General features: G+C 39.5%; 1 protein-coding gene across 1 annotated transcript in view; it reads right to left on the reverse strand.

Moving 5' to 3' along the window:
• Positions 1 to 18031, reverse strand: part of CORIN (corin, serine peptidase) — a 307597-nt gene that overhangs the window by 82082 nt on the left and 207484 nt on the right. Inside the window, exons 7-10 of the mRNA XM_069593065.1 lie at positions 7549 to 7656; positions 6309 to 6419; positions 3468 to 3584; positions 90 to 197 (exon numbers count right to left, since the gene is read on the reverse strand). Of these exons, the coding sequence (XP_069449166.1) occupies positions 90 to 197; positions 3468 to 3584; positions 6309 to 6419; positions 7549 to 7656 (444 nt within the window). The remainder of the gene's footprint in view (positions 1 to 89; positions 198 to 3467; positions 3585 to 6308; positions 6420 to 7548; positions 7657 to 18031) is intronic.

The following is an 18031-nucleotide window of genomic DNA, read 5'->3' on the forward strand; positions in this document are numbered from 1 at the left end:
AGACTTCAGCATTTTAATGTAAATGAGAAAGGAAAACATTGAATGCATATCCTGACAGAGTGATTGCATTTGTCAGAGGCTGTACTTACTACAATTATTCACACTGTTGCTGGGGTCACAAAGAGAGTTACCACCACATGAATCAAGGCAAGAACTGTAGAGGCATCTTTGGTCTCCTTCTTGACATAGAGTCTGACCTACAGAAGAGAGAAAGGCGCATTCACTTTCATCAGCATCCGTAAGTAAATTCTAAGCACTAGTGTCTGAAGGATCCAGAGCTGAGGAAGGACACAACTCTAATTTCCTTCTAGCATCTTCAAAAATATTGAACACAAGCTGAGTAGGTACTTTCTGGATTAATTTTCCTGCAGCTAAATACAACACTGTTATTCCAGAAGGACTCTTCAGGAATGAAGAAACTAAAGGGCAACCCATCCTTTAAAAATAGGTTGTTCTAGTTTTTAATGAAAAAGAGAGCATCTTGTATTTACACGGGTGCATATAGCTGATGACAAAAGAAAACTCAAGTAATTTGAGGGAAGCGCCAATATTTTAAAGTCTCATTTGATCCCAGCTCTAGTCTTCCCTCTAAGGAAAATGCTCTCCTTAATAATAAATAGGGCATCAACATCAATATAATAAGGGTACTTTATCATGGCAGGATTGTAAGCAGCTGTTATCCATATTTTTGGTGTGTCTCTGGAAAGTAGCACTGCCCCAGCTGCAATGACCTGAGAATTAGGTTTCTTGTTTCCAAATGAATGACAACAGTAATGTCAGCCTAATGGCTTTTCCTTAAGGTACATGGAGAGAAAACTGCTTTTCCCATTGATTTCCTGGTCATTTGTAGATAAATGGAAAAGGCAATAAATTACTGCCCATTCTCTTTCTAGTTTGCCCCCATTATAGTCAATTATTTTTAGACACATCATCTGGACTCTACAATATTTTGCAAGGCATTTTTAAATATAAATAACAGTATAACAATCATTCTTACCTATAATTCTGACAATATTTATTATACTGGACTTTCTTATCTAGAATTCTGTTATATCTACAATCTTACCCATAATTCTAAATATAATATTTAGTATACTGGACTCTCTCTCCCTTCTAGTACCATTAATGAACAACACTATATATCATAGCCTTGCAAAAAAGAGATATCGCTCCCTTTTTTTCAATATTTAGCAGATAAAAGGTTTTTTTTGCAAGGTAAGTCAGGCTAAGTTCCATGAATACTAGTCTCTTTTAAAAAATTTTTATTCAGACACCATGCATTCATTATTTGAGCCAATATTAAGTGCTTGCTATGTGACAACTTAGTTTGCCAGCAAGGCACTGAGCATTAAAAGATTAAAAAAGTCTGATAGTTTCAACTCTAATTAGGGATATCTTCATGAACGAAATCTTATAATGCCATATGATCATTGCTCCCTGAAGATACATGTAAAAAGCAGTAAAAGCAAATTAGGGCAGAAAGAAGAAAGCTTCTCAGAGGAGTTTTTAGGCAAATGGGATAAGCTGGGGTAAGAGGGAAGGATGGGTTTCCCAAGCCAATAGCAGGATGTATTGGAGTCACTCCCTTAGTTAAGGGAGACTAAACAGAAAGGCTGAGAGTGAAGCTGAGGGTTGTAAAGGCCTCTGTCTTGAATAGGGCTCCAAGCCCCGGGAGAAGCGATCCCGGCCCTCCTCCCAGCCTAGCCGACCATTAGCAGTCAGTGATTACTGCTGACAGTGACTCTGTTGTGTTGTAACTCGCTGCCCTTCACTCTCAGCTCTCTAAAGACAATGGCGTTCTCCCACTCCTCTATGCTACCTTGCTCTTTCCACCTTGGGGCCTTTGGACAAGCGGTTCCCTGTGTCTGAAATGCTTTCTCCGGTCCCACTATCCTTTGCTAATTCCATTCATTCTTCAGATAGTAGCTCCAATACGTCCTCTTCAGGGCAGCTTCCCAGAAGCCCTTTACCAGGACATGCATCCATAATAACAAATCCTAGCACCTTGAATTTCCTTCCTGGCCTGCATCCCTCCCTGGTTACCAGACCTACTGTTTCACGCCTATCTCTCCCAGAAGCCTGCCAGCCCCATGAGCTGTTCTGCTTGCTACTGAATTCCCAGCACCACAATATACTTTTAGTATATTGAATTTAGCAGAGTGAATAATCTAAATTCACTACAATTTCACTTTCCTTTTTTTTTTATTTTATCATGTGATTTTTCTTGAATCTCATAGATATAAAGAAATACTGGCAAATCCTGCCACTGCATAGTAAAGAATACAAAATTATTTCAAACAGCATTGAATTATGTAGAGAGAACTATTTGATCAAAAGGGAGCTTCTTGGCTGATATGGAATAACTCAAGGCCAGAAAAGGATTTCCTTCTGAATTTTCAAAACTGGTAAAACAAAGCTATCCTTATCTAGTTTTTTATGGAATAAATCTGTGATTAAAAGGCTCTCTCTTTTGGTCTACAATGCATTCTCATTAAAACTATTCTAATATCAATACTCATTACGGCAAATCTAATTTAGTTACAGGTGACCAAGCTCATTAGCTAATGTGGAATACACACAGCCTATGACAGGCTTTCAGGTACCAGCCACAGAAAATAGCTTATCTTTACATTTATGGAGTACTCAACACATGTCATCTCTATGAAGTAGTTATCATTATTCTGAGATTATAGATACAGAAATTGAGAAGAAACAGGCTTAAATTACTGGCCCAAAGTCAACCAGGGGGTAAGTGGGAGCTGGGGTCTGAACCCAGGCAGCTGAGCGGCAACCTCCACATTCCTAACAATAAGGCTATGTTAGTAAGACGCAAGTAAGACTTATAGACAAACGTAGTGGTTTTTAAGTCAAAAGATACCACTAGCCCTGTACTGAGAGATACTTCTACATAAACTGAAGCTTAAGACAATCAGGGTAGAGCTTTCTTTTCCAACAAAAACCCAATTTATTTGACTTACTTTTTCTTTGAGGGCTTCACAGATAATAAGACTGCTTTTAAAATGTGTTCCAGCATATTGTTTGGCAATGGGAGGCATTAAATGGCTTCTCTGCACATGGTTATTTTGGGAAGCCATTGCATTCAATTTCAGAAGCCATTTCCTTCTAACTGGAATCTAATTGAACTGAATAGTATGTGCTACACTTTTCTCTTTATTGTAGTGTTTCCCCAAAAAACAGCCAACTGAATCTACCTGTGCTGTTTAAGTGTTTAACCACTATTTTTTACCCTTAGGAATGAGTTTTCAGTGTAAGTTGCCTGAGACTTGTATTTACCACAAAAAACGGTTTCTGGCTGACCGGAACTGTGGGGACCAGTGCATTAGGCAATCTGAAACTATTTCTGTGGGAATCCTTAAAGCAACTTTATGTTAATCCTTTAAGTAACTTCCAACGTTTTGTTTTGCTCCCAAGGAAAGACTATTTCTGGGGTTGGAACACACACTTACCATCACTACAACTCTCCTCATCACTTCCATCCTTACAGTCCTCGTCTCCATCACACTGGAAAGTGCTGGGGATGCACTGTCCATTTCTGCATTCCACCAGCCCCTGGCTGTGACATGCTAGGGAACACCAAAATAACATGCATTTTAATTACCTGTATTTCTTTCAGTGTGCGGATCATATCCATGATTCCTGTTTATCTGGCATCACCAAGAAATGAAGTGTTCTAAACATCTGAATGCTCTGCCCAAATGAATGAATGTGTCATTAAGGTTTTTCATCCCAAGTGTTCTTGGAATGCAAGGTTTTCTATCTGGAATTTCTCTTACCCTATTAAGTAGCACTTGCTTAAAACTAACCTTTTCTAGATCACTGCCTAAGTGAAATAGTATTAACAATGGTAGTAGTTATACTGGACTTCCCAGGTGGCTCATTGGTAAAGAATCTGCCTGCAATGCAGGAGATGCGGGTTCAATCCCTGGGTCAGGAAGATCCCCTGGAGGAGGGAATGACAATCCACTCCAGTATTCTTGCCCAGGAAATCCCATGGACAGAGGAGCCTGGTGGGCTACAGTGCATGGAGTCACAAAAGAATCGGATGTTACTTAGAGACTAAACAACAAGCAGTTATACCAATGATATGAAAACTACAATTTATTAAAGGTTTACTTAGTGGCAATAGCTGTGCTAGGAGTATTACATGTCTAATCTCAAATCCTCATAATGAATTTGTATAAGTGCAAGTTATCAACCTAGTTTAGAATAAAGAAACTGAAGCTTAGAGACTTCAGTGTGTGTGCCATACTCTCAAGGCTGTTGAAAAGTAGGGCCAGAATATGGAAGGAAGATTTTCTAACCCTAAGCCCCAGCATTTCACTCTGCACCAACCTGACCTAATGCACCAATGAAATGCATTATACCTACCCCACAATAAACACTTTATTTCAAAACTTGCTTATGACATCCGATATTTAAAAGGATGATCTAGTGACCATTAACCTTCCAGGAACTGGTTGTCTTAATTCTATCCCTATTGTCTTTTAAAGCATAAGAAACCCCTGTATCATGTGACCTCAGCCTTCACAAAGTTGCTGTCTACATACACACATAAGCACCATGTTCTTGCTTTTCCAAGATCCATCAAAATACAGTCCATCCTGTTCCACAATGTCCACTCAGTCAGGACTCAGATGATATTCCAGTTCAAATATAATTCAGGAAAGAGGAAAGCTGGGCATAGTGTTTGTTAATTAATTTAAATGAGTTTTCTTATGTCAAAATAAAAGCCATGCAACCTACATTTCTATTTTTGCCTTAAATTACAAGCAAATTAAACAGCTAATCTCTTATGTAGCCACTGTTTCTACTTTTATTAGACAGTAAAAGATGGAACAAAAAGTTTAATTAGCTTGAATATGCATAAAATGCACCACATTAACTCTTTCAGGTCAATATCACTCTTCTTTAGCTTCTATTTAATCATTTTATTATTCCCTATCAAGTATAATATACTTTCTAGGAAAAAAATGTGGCAAGCCATACTAGATTTTATTAGGTGGTATAACAGCTACCTGAAGAGTCTTTTTAAAAAAAAAAAAACAATTGAAGTATACTTGATTTATAATAGTTAGTTTCAGGTATATAGCACAGTGATTCAGTCATACATGTATACATCCATGTATATGTACCTATTCCTATTGGTTACTGCAAAATATTAAGTATAGTTCACTATGCTATACAGTAGATCTTGTTGGTTATCTATTTTATATACAGCAGTGTGTCTATGCTAATTCCAAAGTCCTAATTTATTTTTCCTTTTCTTTCCCCTTTGGTAACATAAATTTGTTTCCTGTGTCTATGAGTCTGCTTCTGTTCGGCAAATAAGTTCATTTGTGTAATTTTTTTAGATTCCACATATAGGTGATGTCATATGCTACTTGTCTACCTCTGTCTAGCTTCTTTCACTTAGTATGAAAGAAGTCTTAGTCTTAGTCTTAGTCTAAAGTCTTAGTCTTTCACTTAGTCCATCCATGTTTCTGCAAATGGCATTATTTCAGCATTTTTTATGGCTGAGCAATATTCTACAGTATACACAGACCACATCTTCTTTATCCATTCATTCTGTCAAGGAACATTTAGGTTGCTTCCGTGTCTTGAAGTCACTCAGTCGTGTCCAACTCTTTGCCACCCCATGGATGGTAGCCTACCAGGCTCTGCCATCCATGGGATTTTCCAGGCAAGAATACTGGAGTGGGCTGCCATTTCTTTCTGCAGGAGATCTTCCCAAACCAGGGATCGAACCCGGGTCTGCTGCTATGAATATATGGGTACGTGTACCCTTTTGAATTTTGGTTTTCTCCAGATATACTCACCAGAAATAAGACAGGCTCTGAAGTAATAATATCATCACACACTCTGTGTAACTCCATCAGCCCTGAAGGCTCTCTTCTCTCTGTCAGTTCTCACTATGCTCTCTGACAAATGGTGAGCATGTGTGGAGGCTCTTGCTTAACTGCTAATATATTGTTTGCAGACAGAAAGTTCCCAGTCTCTGGGGAGACTATCTGCTTTGACAAAGTCACAAAAGAAGGTTTGTGGGTAATGCGAGAGGAAACAGCCACCTGCTTGGCCAGAGTGGCCAACTCAGGCTTTGAGTTTTGGGAAAAGAAATTCAGACATCAGTTATACTACACTGTTACTGTCATCATGCCATTCAATTATCATCTGTATAGGCCAGGACCAAAGTGTAAGAATGCACTGTTTAGATAGTGAACCTTGAGTGTATTTGACTAAACAGACAGAAGTGAGAAAATGAACAAGATGAAAACCTTCAGGGCACTCACAGCAATTGACTTCATCGGATTTATCCACGCAGTCGTGGTCCCCATCACACACCCATTCAATGGCAATGCAGCGCCCGTCTCCACAGCGATGCTCCTCTACAGGGTTGCAATCTGGAGGAAGCAAGCAGTCAGGAAGATGGAGAGAACCAGCATGACAAACACTTGGAATGTATGGCTCATAGTGCCAGTACAAGTTAGAAAGTTCTTCTGTCACTAAATTATACACTACCAAAAATTTGAGAGCTAATCACAAAGTCAAAATGGTAAACAAGCAAGAAGAATTCAGCTGGTTTTATTAATAATTCAGGAGAGGACATTCAGAATCAAACATAGTTCTTTAAAATGTGGCGGCTCAGTGGTAAATCCATCTGCTAATTCAGGAGACCTGGGTTCGATCCTTGGGTTGGGAAGATCCCCTGGAGAAAGAAACTGCAACCCACTCCAGTATTCTTGTCTGGGAAATCCCATAGACAAAGGAGCCTGGTGGGCTACAGTTCACAGGGTCACAGAAGAATTGAACATGACTTAGCAACTAAACAACAACAACTTTAAAAGGTTCATTCCTCTTTCTAACTGAGATATAATTGACATAAAATGTTGTGTAAATGTATGCTAAATGAGATAAGTTAGAGAAAAATACTGTATATCACATGTGGAAAAAAGCTGAATTTGTACAACATAAAGACAACTGGCTAGCAGGGGCTGGTGTGGGCTGTATTGGAAAGATGTTGTTTACAGGTACAAACGTGCAACTAGTATGTGGATTCCTCCTTTAAAAGATAAGATGAGCTTTTGAACGTAAAACAAACCCTTGATGTGTCCACAGCAGAAGTCGCCCTGTAGCGCCTGGCAATCAAATACAGGCGAGGTCTTTGGTTATATATAACAAAAGGATCAAGAACTGCAAGCAGAGTTTTGCTCAAGAGCTCAAAATCTAACCATGAGCCACTGACTCCAACCAGAGAAGAAACAAACACTTTCAAAGAGACAAAAACATGTTAACTCCCATTTCCATTCCACTTCTTTTATGTTTCCTTAGTATGACTTTACCCAAGAAATATTACATTTACACATAAGATATGGCAGACTAGTAATTGAAAAAGCCTGCTCTTCCTGAAAATTAAGAAACCAATCATTTTGTGATTTAACTCCCTAACCACACTAACAATGAACTACAGGATTTTGATTATAAGTCCCTATAATTTTCAATGAAAACCTTTAGGGAAATAATGTTACTTACCACAGTTTTGCTCATCACTCAGATCTCCACAGTCATCATAGCCATCACACACCAGGCTATAATTAAGGCACTTGCCTGTGTGACAGTGAAACAGATTCTCGCTGCAATCTGGGGGGGAAAAAAAAAACAAGCCACTGATGGGTCATCAGAGCATAAAAGGATGTTACAGTAGTAGCTGGTATAATATAACAGAAGCATATCATGGTGGGGGGGATCATAATGGTGACCTGGTCCACATCTGCTGTTTCCCAGGGGAGGAAGACTGTGGTGTGGAGGGAGCCACTGATGTGCTCAAGGTCATATAACAAGTTACTGTCGAACCATGACGAGGACCCTCTGGCTCCCAAGCCAATGCTCTTACCACTCCCTGAAAATACCCACGTTCCACTCTATGTCACTTGAAAGCTTCCTTATAGCTGAATATGAGAAAACACATTCTCAATCCACCATAGTTTCTAGTGAAGTTCAGTTTCATACAGAATGAATACTTCATAGACAGTGAGTAGTTATTTCTTTAAAAAGTTTACTTTTTTTAATTTTTATTTTTACTTTATTTTACTTTACAATACTGTATTGGTTTTGCCATACATTGACATGAATCCACCATGGGTGTGCATGCAATCCCAAACATGAACCCCCCTCCCACCTCCCTCCCCACAACATCCCTCTGGGTCATCCCCATGCACCAGCCCCAAGCATGCTGTATCCTGCATTGGACACAGACTGGTGATTCGATTCTTACATGATAGTATACATGTTTCAATGCCATTCTCCCAAATCATCCCACCCTCTCCCTCTCCCTCTGAGTCCAAAAGTCTGCTATACACATCTGTGTCTTTTTTGCTGTCTTGCATACAGGGTCATCATTGCCATCTTTCTAAATTCCATATATATGTGTTGGTATACTGTATTGGTGTTTTTCTTTCTGGCTTACTTTACTCTGTATAATCGGCTCCAGTTTCATCCATCTCAACAGAACTGATTCAAATGTATTCTTTTTAATGGCTGAGTAATACTCCATTGTGTATATGTACCACAGCTTTCTTATCCATTCATCTGTTGATGGACATCTAGGTTGTTTCCATGTCCTGGCTATTATAAACAGTGCTGTGATGAACATTGGGGTACATGTGTCTCTTTCAATTCTGGTTTCCTCGCTGTGTATGCCCAGCAGTGGGATTGCTGGAAGTTTACTTTAAAATGAAAGTCTAGTTTTGTCAATGGTAAACACAGACATAACAAAGAGAAAAAGTCATTTACATTACAGAGTTGTTACATACTCACACAACTTTACCACTTAAATCAACTGAATGTTTCATAGCATGACCCTCAGATAAGCAGTACTGTCCTAGATTATGATGCCAAGATAAGAAAAAGTGATGTAACCCTAATTGCCAAATTCAGACTTAAATTGAAGAAAGTGGGTAAAACCACTGGACCATTCAGGTATGACCTAAATCAAATCCCTTATGACTATACAGTAGAAGTGAGAAATAGATTTAAGGGACTAGATCTGATAGACAGAGTGCCTGATGAACTATGGATGGATGTTCGTGACATTGTACAAGAGACAGGGAGCCAGACCATCCCCAAGAAAAAGAAATGCAAAAAAGCAAAATGGCTGTCTGAGGAAGCCTTACAAATAGCTGTGAAAAGAGGAGAAGAGAAAAGCAAAGGAGAAAAGGAAAGATGTACCCATTTGAATGCAGAGTTCCAAAGAATAGCAAGGAGAGATAAGAAAGCCTTCCTCTGTGATCAGTGCAAACAAATAAAGGAAAACAATAGAATGGAAAAGACTAGAGATCTCGTCAAGAAAAAAAAGATGGGCTCAGTAAAGGACAGAAATGGTATGGACCTAACAGAAGCAGAAGATGTTAAGAAGAGGTGGCAAGAATACATGGAAGAACTGTACAAAAAAGATCTTCACAACCCAGATATCATGATGATGTGATCACTCAACTAGAGCCAGACATCCTGGAATGTGAAGAAAAGTGGGCCTTAGAAAGAAGCATCACTACAACAAAGCTAGTGGAGATGATGGAATTCCAGTTGAGCTATTTCAAATCCTAAAAAATGGTGCTGTGAAAGTGCTGCACTCAATATGCCAGCAAATTTGGAAAACTCAGCAGTGGCCACAGGACTGGAAAAGGTCAGTTTTCATTCCAATCCCAAAGAAAGGCAATGCCAAAGAATGCTCAAACTACCACACAATTGTACTCATCTCACATGCTAGTAAAGTAATGCTCAAAATTCTCCAAGCCAGGCTTCAGCAATATGTGAACCGTGAACTTCCAAATGTTCAAGTTGATTTTAGAAAAGGCAGAGGAACCAGACATCAAATTGCCAACATCCACTGGATCATTAAAAAGGCAAGAGAGTTCCAGAAAAACATCTATTTCTGCTTTCTTGACTATGCCAAAACTTTTGACTGTGTGGATCACAATAAACTGTGGAAAATTCTGAAAGAGATGGGAATACCTGACCACCTGATCTGCCTCTTGAGAAACCTATATGCAGGTCAGGAAGCAACAGTTAGAACTGGACATGGAACAACAGACTGGTTCTAAGTAGGAAAAGGAGTATATCAAGGCTGTGTATTGTCACCCTGCTTATTTAACTTCTATGCAGAGTATATCATGAGAAACTCTGGGCTGGAGGAAGCACAAGCTAGAATCAAGATTGCCGGGAAAAATATCAATACCTCAGATATGCAGATGACACCACCTTTATGGCAGTAAGTGAAGAAGAACTAAAGAGGCTCTTGATGAAAGTGAAAGTGGAGAGTGAAAAAGTTGGCTTAAAGCTCAACATTCAGAAAACGAAGATCATGGCATCCAGTCCCATCACTTCATGGCAAATAGATGGCGAAACAGTGGCTGACTTTATTTTGGGGGGCTTCAAAATCCCTGCAGACAGTGACTGCAGCCGTGAAATTAAAAGACACTTCTTGGAAGGAAAGTTATGACCAACCTACACAGCATATTAAAAAGCAGAGACATTACTTTGTCAGCAAAGGTATGTCTAGTTAAGGCTATGGTTTTTCCACTAGTCGTGTATGGATGTTGGACTGCAAAGAAAGCTGAATATGGAAGAATTGATGATTCTGAACTGTGGTACTGGAGAAGACTCTTGAGAGTCCCTTGGACTGCAAGGAGATCCAACCAGTCCATCCTAAAGGAGATCAGTCCTGGGTGTTCATTGGAGGGACTGATGCTGAAGCTGAAACTCCAATAGTCTGGCCACTGATGCGAAGAGCTGACTCATCTGAAAACACCCTGATGCTGGGAAAGATTGAGGGCAGGAGGAGAAGGGGACAACAGAGGATAAGATGGATGGATGGCATCACTGACTCAATGGACATGAGTTTGGGTAAACTCCAGGAGTTGGTGATGGACAGGGAAGCCTGGAGTGCTGTGGTCCATGGGGTTGCAAAGAGTTGTACACGACTGAGTGACTGAACTGCACTGAACTGAACCTCAAGAAGCTTACAGTTTGATGTTGGAATAAACATCATGGAAGGAAATTTTAGTAAGACAGATCTTGTTCTTGAGTAAACCAGAACTCCTATCCTAGTTCTTCCATCTATTGGCTATGATGTTGAGTGTATTAGTAAAAATTTGCGTCTGTAAACTTAATTAAGAAAAGAACAACTATTTAATAGAGTTAGGGGAAGACATAAATAATAATGTATGTAAGATGCCAAGGCAATTCAATGGGAAAAGAATACTCTTCAACAAACGATGTGGGGACAACTGGGTTTCAAGTATGCAAAGTTGAACTCTGATCTCTATCTCAAACCATATCAAAAAATCTCGAAAAGGATTATAGATTTCAATGTGAGAGTTAAAATTATGAAGCGTCTAGAAAAAAAATAAGAAAAACGTCTTTCTGATGGGGGTGGCAAAGAATTCTTAGATATGATAATAAAAGCACAAACCTAAAAAATAATAAATGATATTCATTAAAATTAAAAAGATCTTCCCAGTTAGTAAAGAATATGCCTACAATGCATGAAACCTGAGTTTGATTCCTGGGCTGGAAAGATCCCCTGGAGAAGGGAATGGCTACCTACTCCCATATTCTTGCCTGGAGAATCCCATGGACAGATTCCTTGGGCTGTTACAGTCCATGGGGTCACAAAGAGTCAGAAATGACTGAGTGACTAAACACTTCCACTTTTAAAATTAAAAACATTTGTGCTTCCAAAGATGCTGTTTTAAAGAAGAGAAGACAAGTCACATGCTGAAAAAAAATATTTTCAAAGCATGTATCTGATAAAGGACTTATATCCAGAATATACATAGATGTCTTACACTCAATAATAAGACAAACCACCCAATTACAAAGAAACAAAAGAACTTGAATAGAAAGTCTTCATGAAAGATATACAAATGGCTGATAAGCACATGAAAAGGTGCTCAGCGTAATTCATCATTAAGGAAATACAAATAAAACCACAATAAGATACTATTATATATCCCCTAAAATAGCTGTAATAGATAAGACAGACAATATCAAGTATTAACAAGGATTCTGAGAAATTGAGACCCTCATATGTAGTTGGTGGGGGTGTAAAATAATAATGCCACATTGGACAGCAGTTTGTCAGCTTCTTATAAGCTTAACTATGACTTCATGAGATTCATGAATTCTACTCTTAGAAATCTAAGTAGAAGAGAAGTGAAACCCAAAGACTGGCATGTGAATGTTTGTCACAGTCTTATTCATAATAGCCAAAGCCTAGAAATAATCCAAATGCTCAACAACTGGTAAGTGTACAAGCAAAATGTGGTGCATTCATACAATGGGACACTGTTCATCAATTGAAAGTATCAAGCTACTGATGCATGTGACAGCAGCAATGAAGCTCAGATACCTTTTGCTAAGTGAAAGAAACCAAATACAAAAACCACATATTGTGCGACCCATTTATAAACTTTCTGGAAAAGGCAAACTTACAGAGACAGATGTGGCTGTGGCTGGAGATGTAGGAGTGAGGACTGAATGCAGATAAATAGGAGGGAAATGTGGGGAAAGATGGGAAAGTTCTAGAAGTGGATCGTGGTGAGGGTTTCATAATCCTATAAATGTACTAAATAACTTTACAGTAGATAAGTTATACCTCAAGAAGGTAAAAATGTTTACATGTAAAGGCTGTAGTTAGTAGCAACTAAATTTCTTAAATGTATTAGATTGGTCAAAAAGTTCATTCAGGTGTTTTTGTAAGATGTCATGGAAAAATCCAAATGAACTTTTGGCCAACCCAATATTATGTTTTCCCTTGGAGTGAATTAAGTTCAAAAACAGATTCTTAAGGCTGGAGAGGGATCATGGAAGACGTGCAGAATTTTAGTAGAGTGGATGGAATGAAAATTTCAGCATGTTTCAAGTAGAAGGAAAGAACAAAGCAAGAACAAGCAACAAGAACAAAGCAAGAAAAGCAAGAAGCAAGAACAAAGGAAAGAAGTGAGAAATAAAGTCACGTATGAGGATCAGTCTGCTTGACTGGTAAAGGTCAAGAATCTAATGGTAAACATCCCAGCCTCCTGAATTCCAGCTAATTGTTTCTCCTGAAGCAAAAGTCTGCCTCTGATACAATCAGTGATGGGTACTTTACCTTGGGGCTTCCCAGGTCTCATTAGTGGTAAAGAGCCCGCCTGTCAATGCAGGAGATGTGGGTTTGATCCCTCGGTCAGGAAGATACCCCAGAGGAGGGCACGGCAACCCACTCTAGCATTCTTGACTGGACAGAGGAGCGTGGTGGGCTACAGTGTTGCAAAGAATTAGACATGACTAAAGCGACTTTGCACACATGCACCCCTTTAAACATCCCCAATTCTATAACAATTCATTATCAAAAATATTAGGCACTGACTAGTGAAACTGTGAGCCACATCAAAATATTATACTTGTTATTTACATGAATCATCAGCTTCTATTTCAAAGAGCACTCGTCTAAGAAGTCACTTAAATACTTTCAGAATCACACCATTTTAGAAATGGAATGTGCCTTAGAGATCATCTGTTCAGCATCATCATTAAGAGGGCGTACACACATCCACACACATAAACACATACAGAACCTTGTAAGCCCTTTTTTTTTTTTTCTCATTTCCCCTAGGCCAAATAATTTTCAAATAGGGACAACCATCATAAGGGAAAACATAAGGACTAAAAAGAGGTGCCAGTTTTCACCTTGACCGTACTATTTCCCCCCATTCAGCCTAGGGTGCTAACTCCCCATCCTGCACCCTACTGCCAGCTGAGCTGCCCACACACTTACCGGCTGAGTCAAGAAAGGTTGATTGAGGTTCTCCTGCCCACTGAGCTAAGTTGGGGAACTTGTGCATCAAGTTTCCTTGGGAAATGTTAAAGATCTTTTTGATTTTTGTTTTATTTTCATCTCTTATGAGAAGTTTTGAATCAGCATGCTAGAATCAGCATTACGGGGGATCTTCACCTTGACCATCAGTGCAGAAGTACTTATATCACCAGAAGGAGGAGGCAGTGTGAAGGGGTGATAAATTTTAAAACATACGAATTAATTTTTTTTAAGCAGTACACTTCACTTTTTTGGATGGTAGGACTGGAGAATCAAATATTTCTTTCAGAATCTGATTAACCTGAGAACGCTTAAAATATTTCTAAGGTCCATTCTGGGACCCCTGACAATTCATACAAAAAACGCTCATTGGATATATTTTGTAAATTAATGCTGTCATTGATTAACTTATTTCATAAATGGAGATGATTCAAATATTTTTTTTATAATTCCTCATTATTCATACAGGTACAAGCTCAACTTTCCACTGCTATGATTTTCTTGGTTAGAAGCCATTCTCAGACGTTAGACACAAAATTAGCTGCATTTGAAAAACAACTTGTTACCTCCCTAAGGTCTGTATGATTAGTAAACACAGAAAACCTTAACCAGAGGCACTGCACACCCAGAAATACATAGCAAATAACAAAGATCACAGTGCTTCCTTTTATTGGAATAAATGTTTGTTTCACCTGAAAAGACATGCTCTAAGTGCAATTTGGGGCCAACAGATCAAAACTTACAGAAGCTGCTTGCTGTGCTTTTCTTGCTCAATACAAGCATAATTTTGCATTAACTGGGTGGGTATTTTTCTAGATACAGATCTTTTTTTTCTGAATGAGAGTTTTGATACAAAATACTACTTCTAAAGTTCTTGCATGTTAATATTTATTTCAGTCTGGCATCTTACACTATTAACTTTTATCCCCCAAAATTGTTATTAAATGAAAAGAGACAGGTAAGGAACAGAAAATCTTTCTTCAAAAGGCTCATTCAATTTGCTGAGTCTCTTGAGTCTATAAACATAATCATGTTGCCTTAACTCAGGATTCAAGTAGGGATGCTCAATTTCCACCCAGAAACAGCCTTGTTTTGAGATGACTGAGAGGTTAACCAGTTTGCCCACAGTTTTCCAGCTTGTTACAGTGACCTGGGCTTCTTGATGTCCTGAGGGTTTTCAGCTATTGACTTCTAGCTCCAAAATGGGATTTCTCAACTGCAGTACTGTGGACACTTGGGGCTGGGTGACTCTGTTGTGGGGAGCTATCCTGTATGCTGCATGTTTAGCAACAATACCAGCCACTGCCCACTAAATGCCAGTAGCGTCCCCTTAAACTTCCCCGGTGGTTACAATCAAATAGGTCTCCATAAAGTACAAAACATTTAGAAGGAAAAAAAAAAAAACCCATCTAGAAGGGAATATTGCCTCCGACAGAGAGCTGCTGTTCTGGGATATCCAAGCATCACCTTATTCCAAGGCCAGTTTTAATCCTGTCTTTCCCATTGGCTCTCTCATGCCAGTCTGGCAACCAGTGATCTGTGCTCTTCTCTCTCACAAGATGTTTCTTTCTGTTTATACCATCTTTTGCTTTGCCATACCTATTATATTGGGCTTCCCAGGTAGCACTAGTGGTAAAGAACTGGCCTACCAATGCAGGAGACATAAGAGACATGGGTTCAATCCCTCAATTGGGAAGATCCCCTAGAGAAGGGCATGGCAACCCACGTCAGTATTCTCGCCTAGAGAATCCCATGGACAGAGGAGCCTGGCGGGCTACAGTCCACAGAGTCACAAAGAGTCCAACACAACTGAAGGGACTTAGCATGCACATCTATTACATTGTTCTAAAATATGATATTTAATTATCTCTGTGTTTATGTTATGATCTCTATGCCATTTCCCTGATTAGACTAAAAGGCTTATGAAGCAAAAAAAATCATGTCTTAACAGTCTTTATATTTACTACATATCTAGAACATGCTTCACACATAGCAGGAATTGAAGACTATCCAATATCATTCCATATCATCAGATGGTCTCAAAACAGGAGTGAATTTTCCAGACATCTGAAACTTCTTCCATTAGGGCAGAACGAAATATTTTTATTTTTATTAATTTGGTAGAAATCTTTGTAGTATTTATTTGCTCCCTGTCTTAATAGATATAGTAGCTACAGTCATTTTTGATGATTCAGAAACATTATTTGGAATATCAGTTTTTATTCTGTGCTACTTGGGTAGCCTCCTTTCCAAGATAGCCTCATGTGGTGCTACTTTTAAAACCATTGTGCATATGGTAGTATTTCTGTCTCCTCCACAATGTATCACCTGACCTTTGGTGGGACAGGAACGGGAGGGATGTTGGAAGGACGACATGGAGAATAAGATAGCAACCACAGTCACAACCATAAATCCTAATGCCTTTTGAGAATTACTGCATGCCAGGCACTGGTCTCTGTACTTGACATCTAGTGATTCATTGTTCTGCTCAACAATTCTAGAGATAGTTAGTATAATAATATTATTTATTGTCTTCACTTTACTGATGAGGACACTAAGACCCCAGAGAGATGGAGTACCTTCCATATTTACAGAGGTAGGAAATGATAAAGAAGAAATAGGAGGGGATTCCCTGGTGGCTCAGTGGTAAAGAATTTGCCTGCCAGTGCAGGAGACACGGGTTCAATCCCTAGTCCTCAAAGATTCCACATGCCTCGGAGCAACCATGTGTCACAACAGTTGAGCCTATGCTCTGGAGCCTGGGAACTGCAACTACTGAGCCCACGTGCCACAGCTACTGAAACCTGCATGCCCTAGAACCCATGCTCCCCAAGAAGAGAAGCCACTACAATGAAAAGCCTGCAGCTAGACAGCAGTCCCCGCTTGCCACAATTAGAGCAAAGCCCACACAGCAAGGAGGACCCAGCACAGCCAAAAAGAAAGAAGGCAGGAAAGAAAGAAAGAGGAACCAGGCAGTCCGACTCAAGACCTCGTATTAATCTGTATGATAATTAGTATAACTAAGTAAGCTAACTAGTATATTTAGCTAACTCAGTATAATTAGTTTACCACAGTACAAAAAAATAAATGGGGTAACAACCAATGTTACCCCAAATTCAGAGTGAATGACTCCTGAAATTATTTGACATTGGTTTACATGGCATAAAGTATGAGGACTTTGTGGCGGTTCTTTTCCCTGTGACAACCCTTTTCCTGAGGCTTTTTCATTTGCTAAGCACCTGCTACATATCGGATGCTGTTCTAGAGCTGGTTACAGAATCAAAAGATGATAGAATATTAGCAACAAAAGAGACACCAGACACCCTCTAGTGCAGTGGTTGCAAACTTGACTGCGCACTAGAATCAGCGGCAGAGTTTCACAAAGGGACTGCTGCCGGGGCGCCCCCTCCAGACTGACAGAGCTAGAATTTCTGCAAGTGGGGCTTCTGGAGATGCTACTGTGCTGCCGGTCTTGATGACAAGGAAAACCAAGGGGTGAGACATAGCCTATTTCAAGTCACAAAGCTAGAAATTTTAAAAGCACGTCCTAATTTTCAAAAATCTTCTCTGTACAACACTAAAATTCTCAGTGGTTGGATACCTGTCAGTTTTACCAATACTTAAGGAAGAGACAGGGCTTCCCTGGTGTCTCAGACAGTAAAGAATCCACCTGCAATGCAGGAGACCCGAGTTTGATCCCTGGGTCAGGAACATCCCCTGGAGAAGGGAATGGCAACCCACTCCAGTGTTCTTGCCTGAAGAATTCCATGGACAGAGGAGCCTGGTGGGCTACAGTCCACAGGGTCGCAAAGAGTTGGACATGACTGAGCAACTAACACACGCAAGGAAGAAATCAAGAAACACAACAAAATGAGTTGGGAGGAGGTCAGTAAGCAGTCCCAGACACCTGGTGAGCCACTGCAAGGACAATTTTCTCTCTCAACATAACAGAGCACCCAAACTAAACATTTTCCTGTCATATGAATGATCTGAGCACAATCATTCACCAAATTTGCACTTTCTGGACATTGGCAAGTCAAAAGCAGCACAATTAAGAGAAAATAATTTAATTTGGACCCATTCAGGAGTGGGTTCTAATATGGCAGTTTGAACCACTGGCAAATTATTTCATTACCATGAGCTTCACTTCCTTTGCTGAAA

The sequence above is a fragment of the Ovis canadensis genome, chromosome 6 (assembly GCF_042477335.2).
Source record: "Ovis canadensis isolate MfBH-ARS-UI-01 breed Bighorn chromosome 6, ARS-UI_OviCan_v2, whole genome shotgun sequence".
Lineage (NCBI taxonomy): Eukaryota > Metazoa > Chordata > Mammalia > Artiodactyla > Bovidae > Ovis > Ovis canadensis.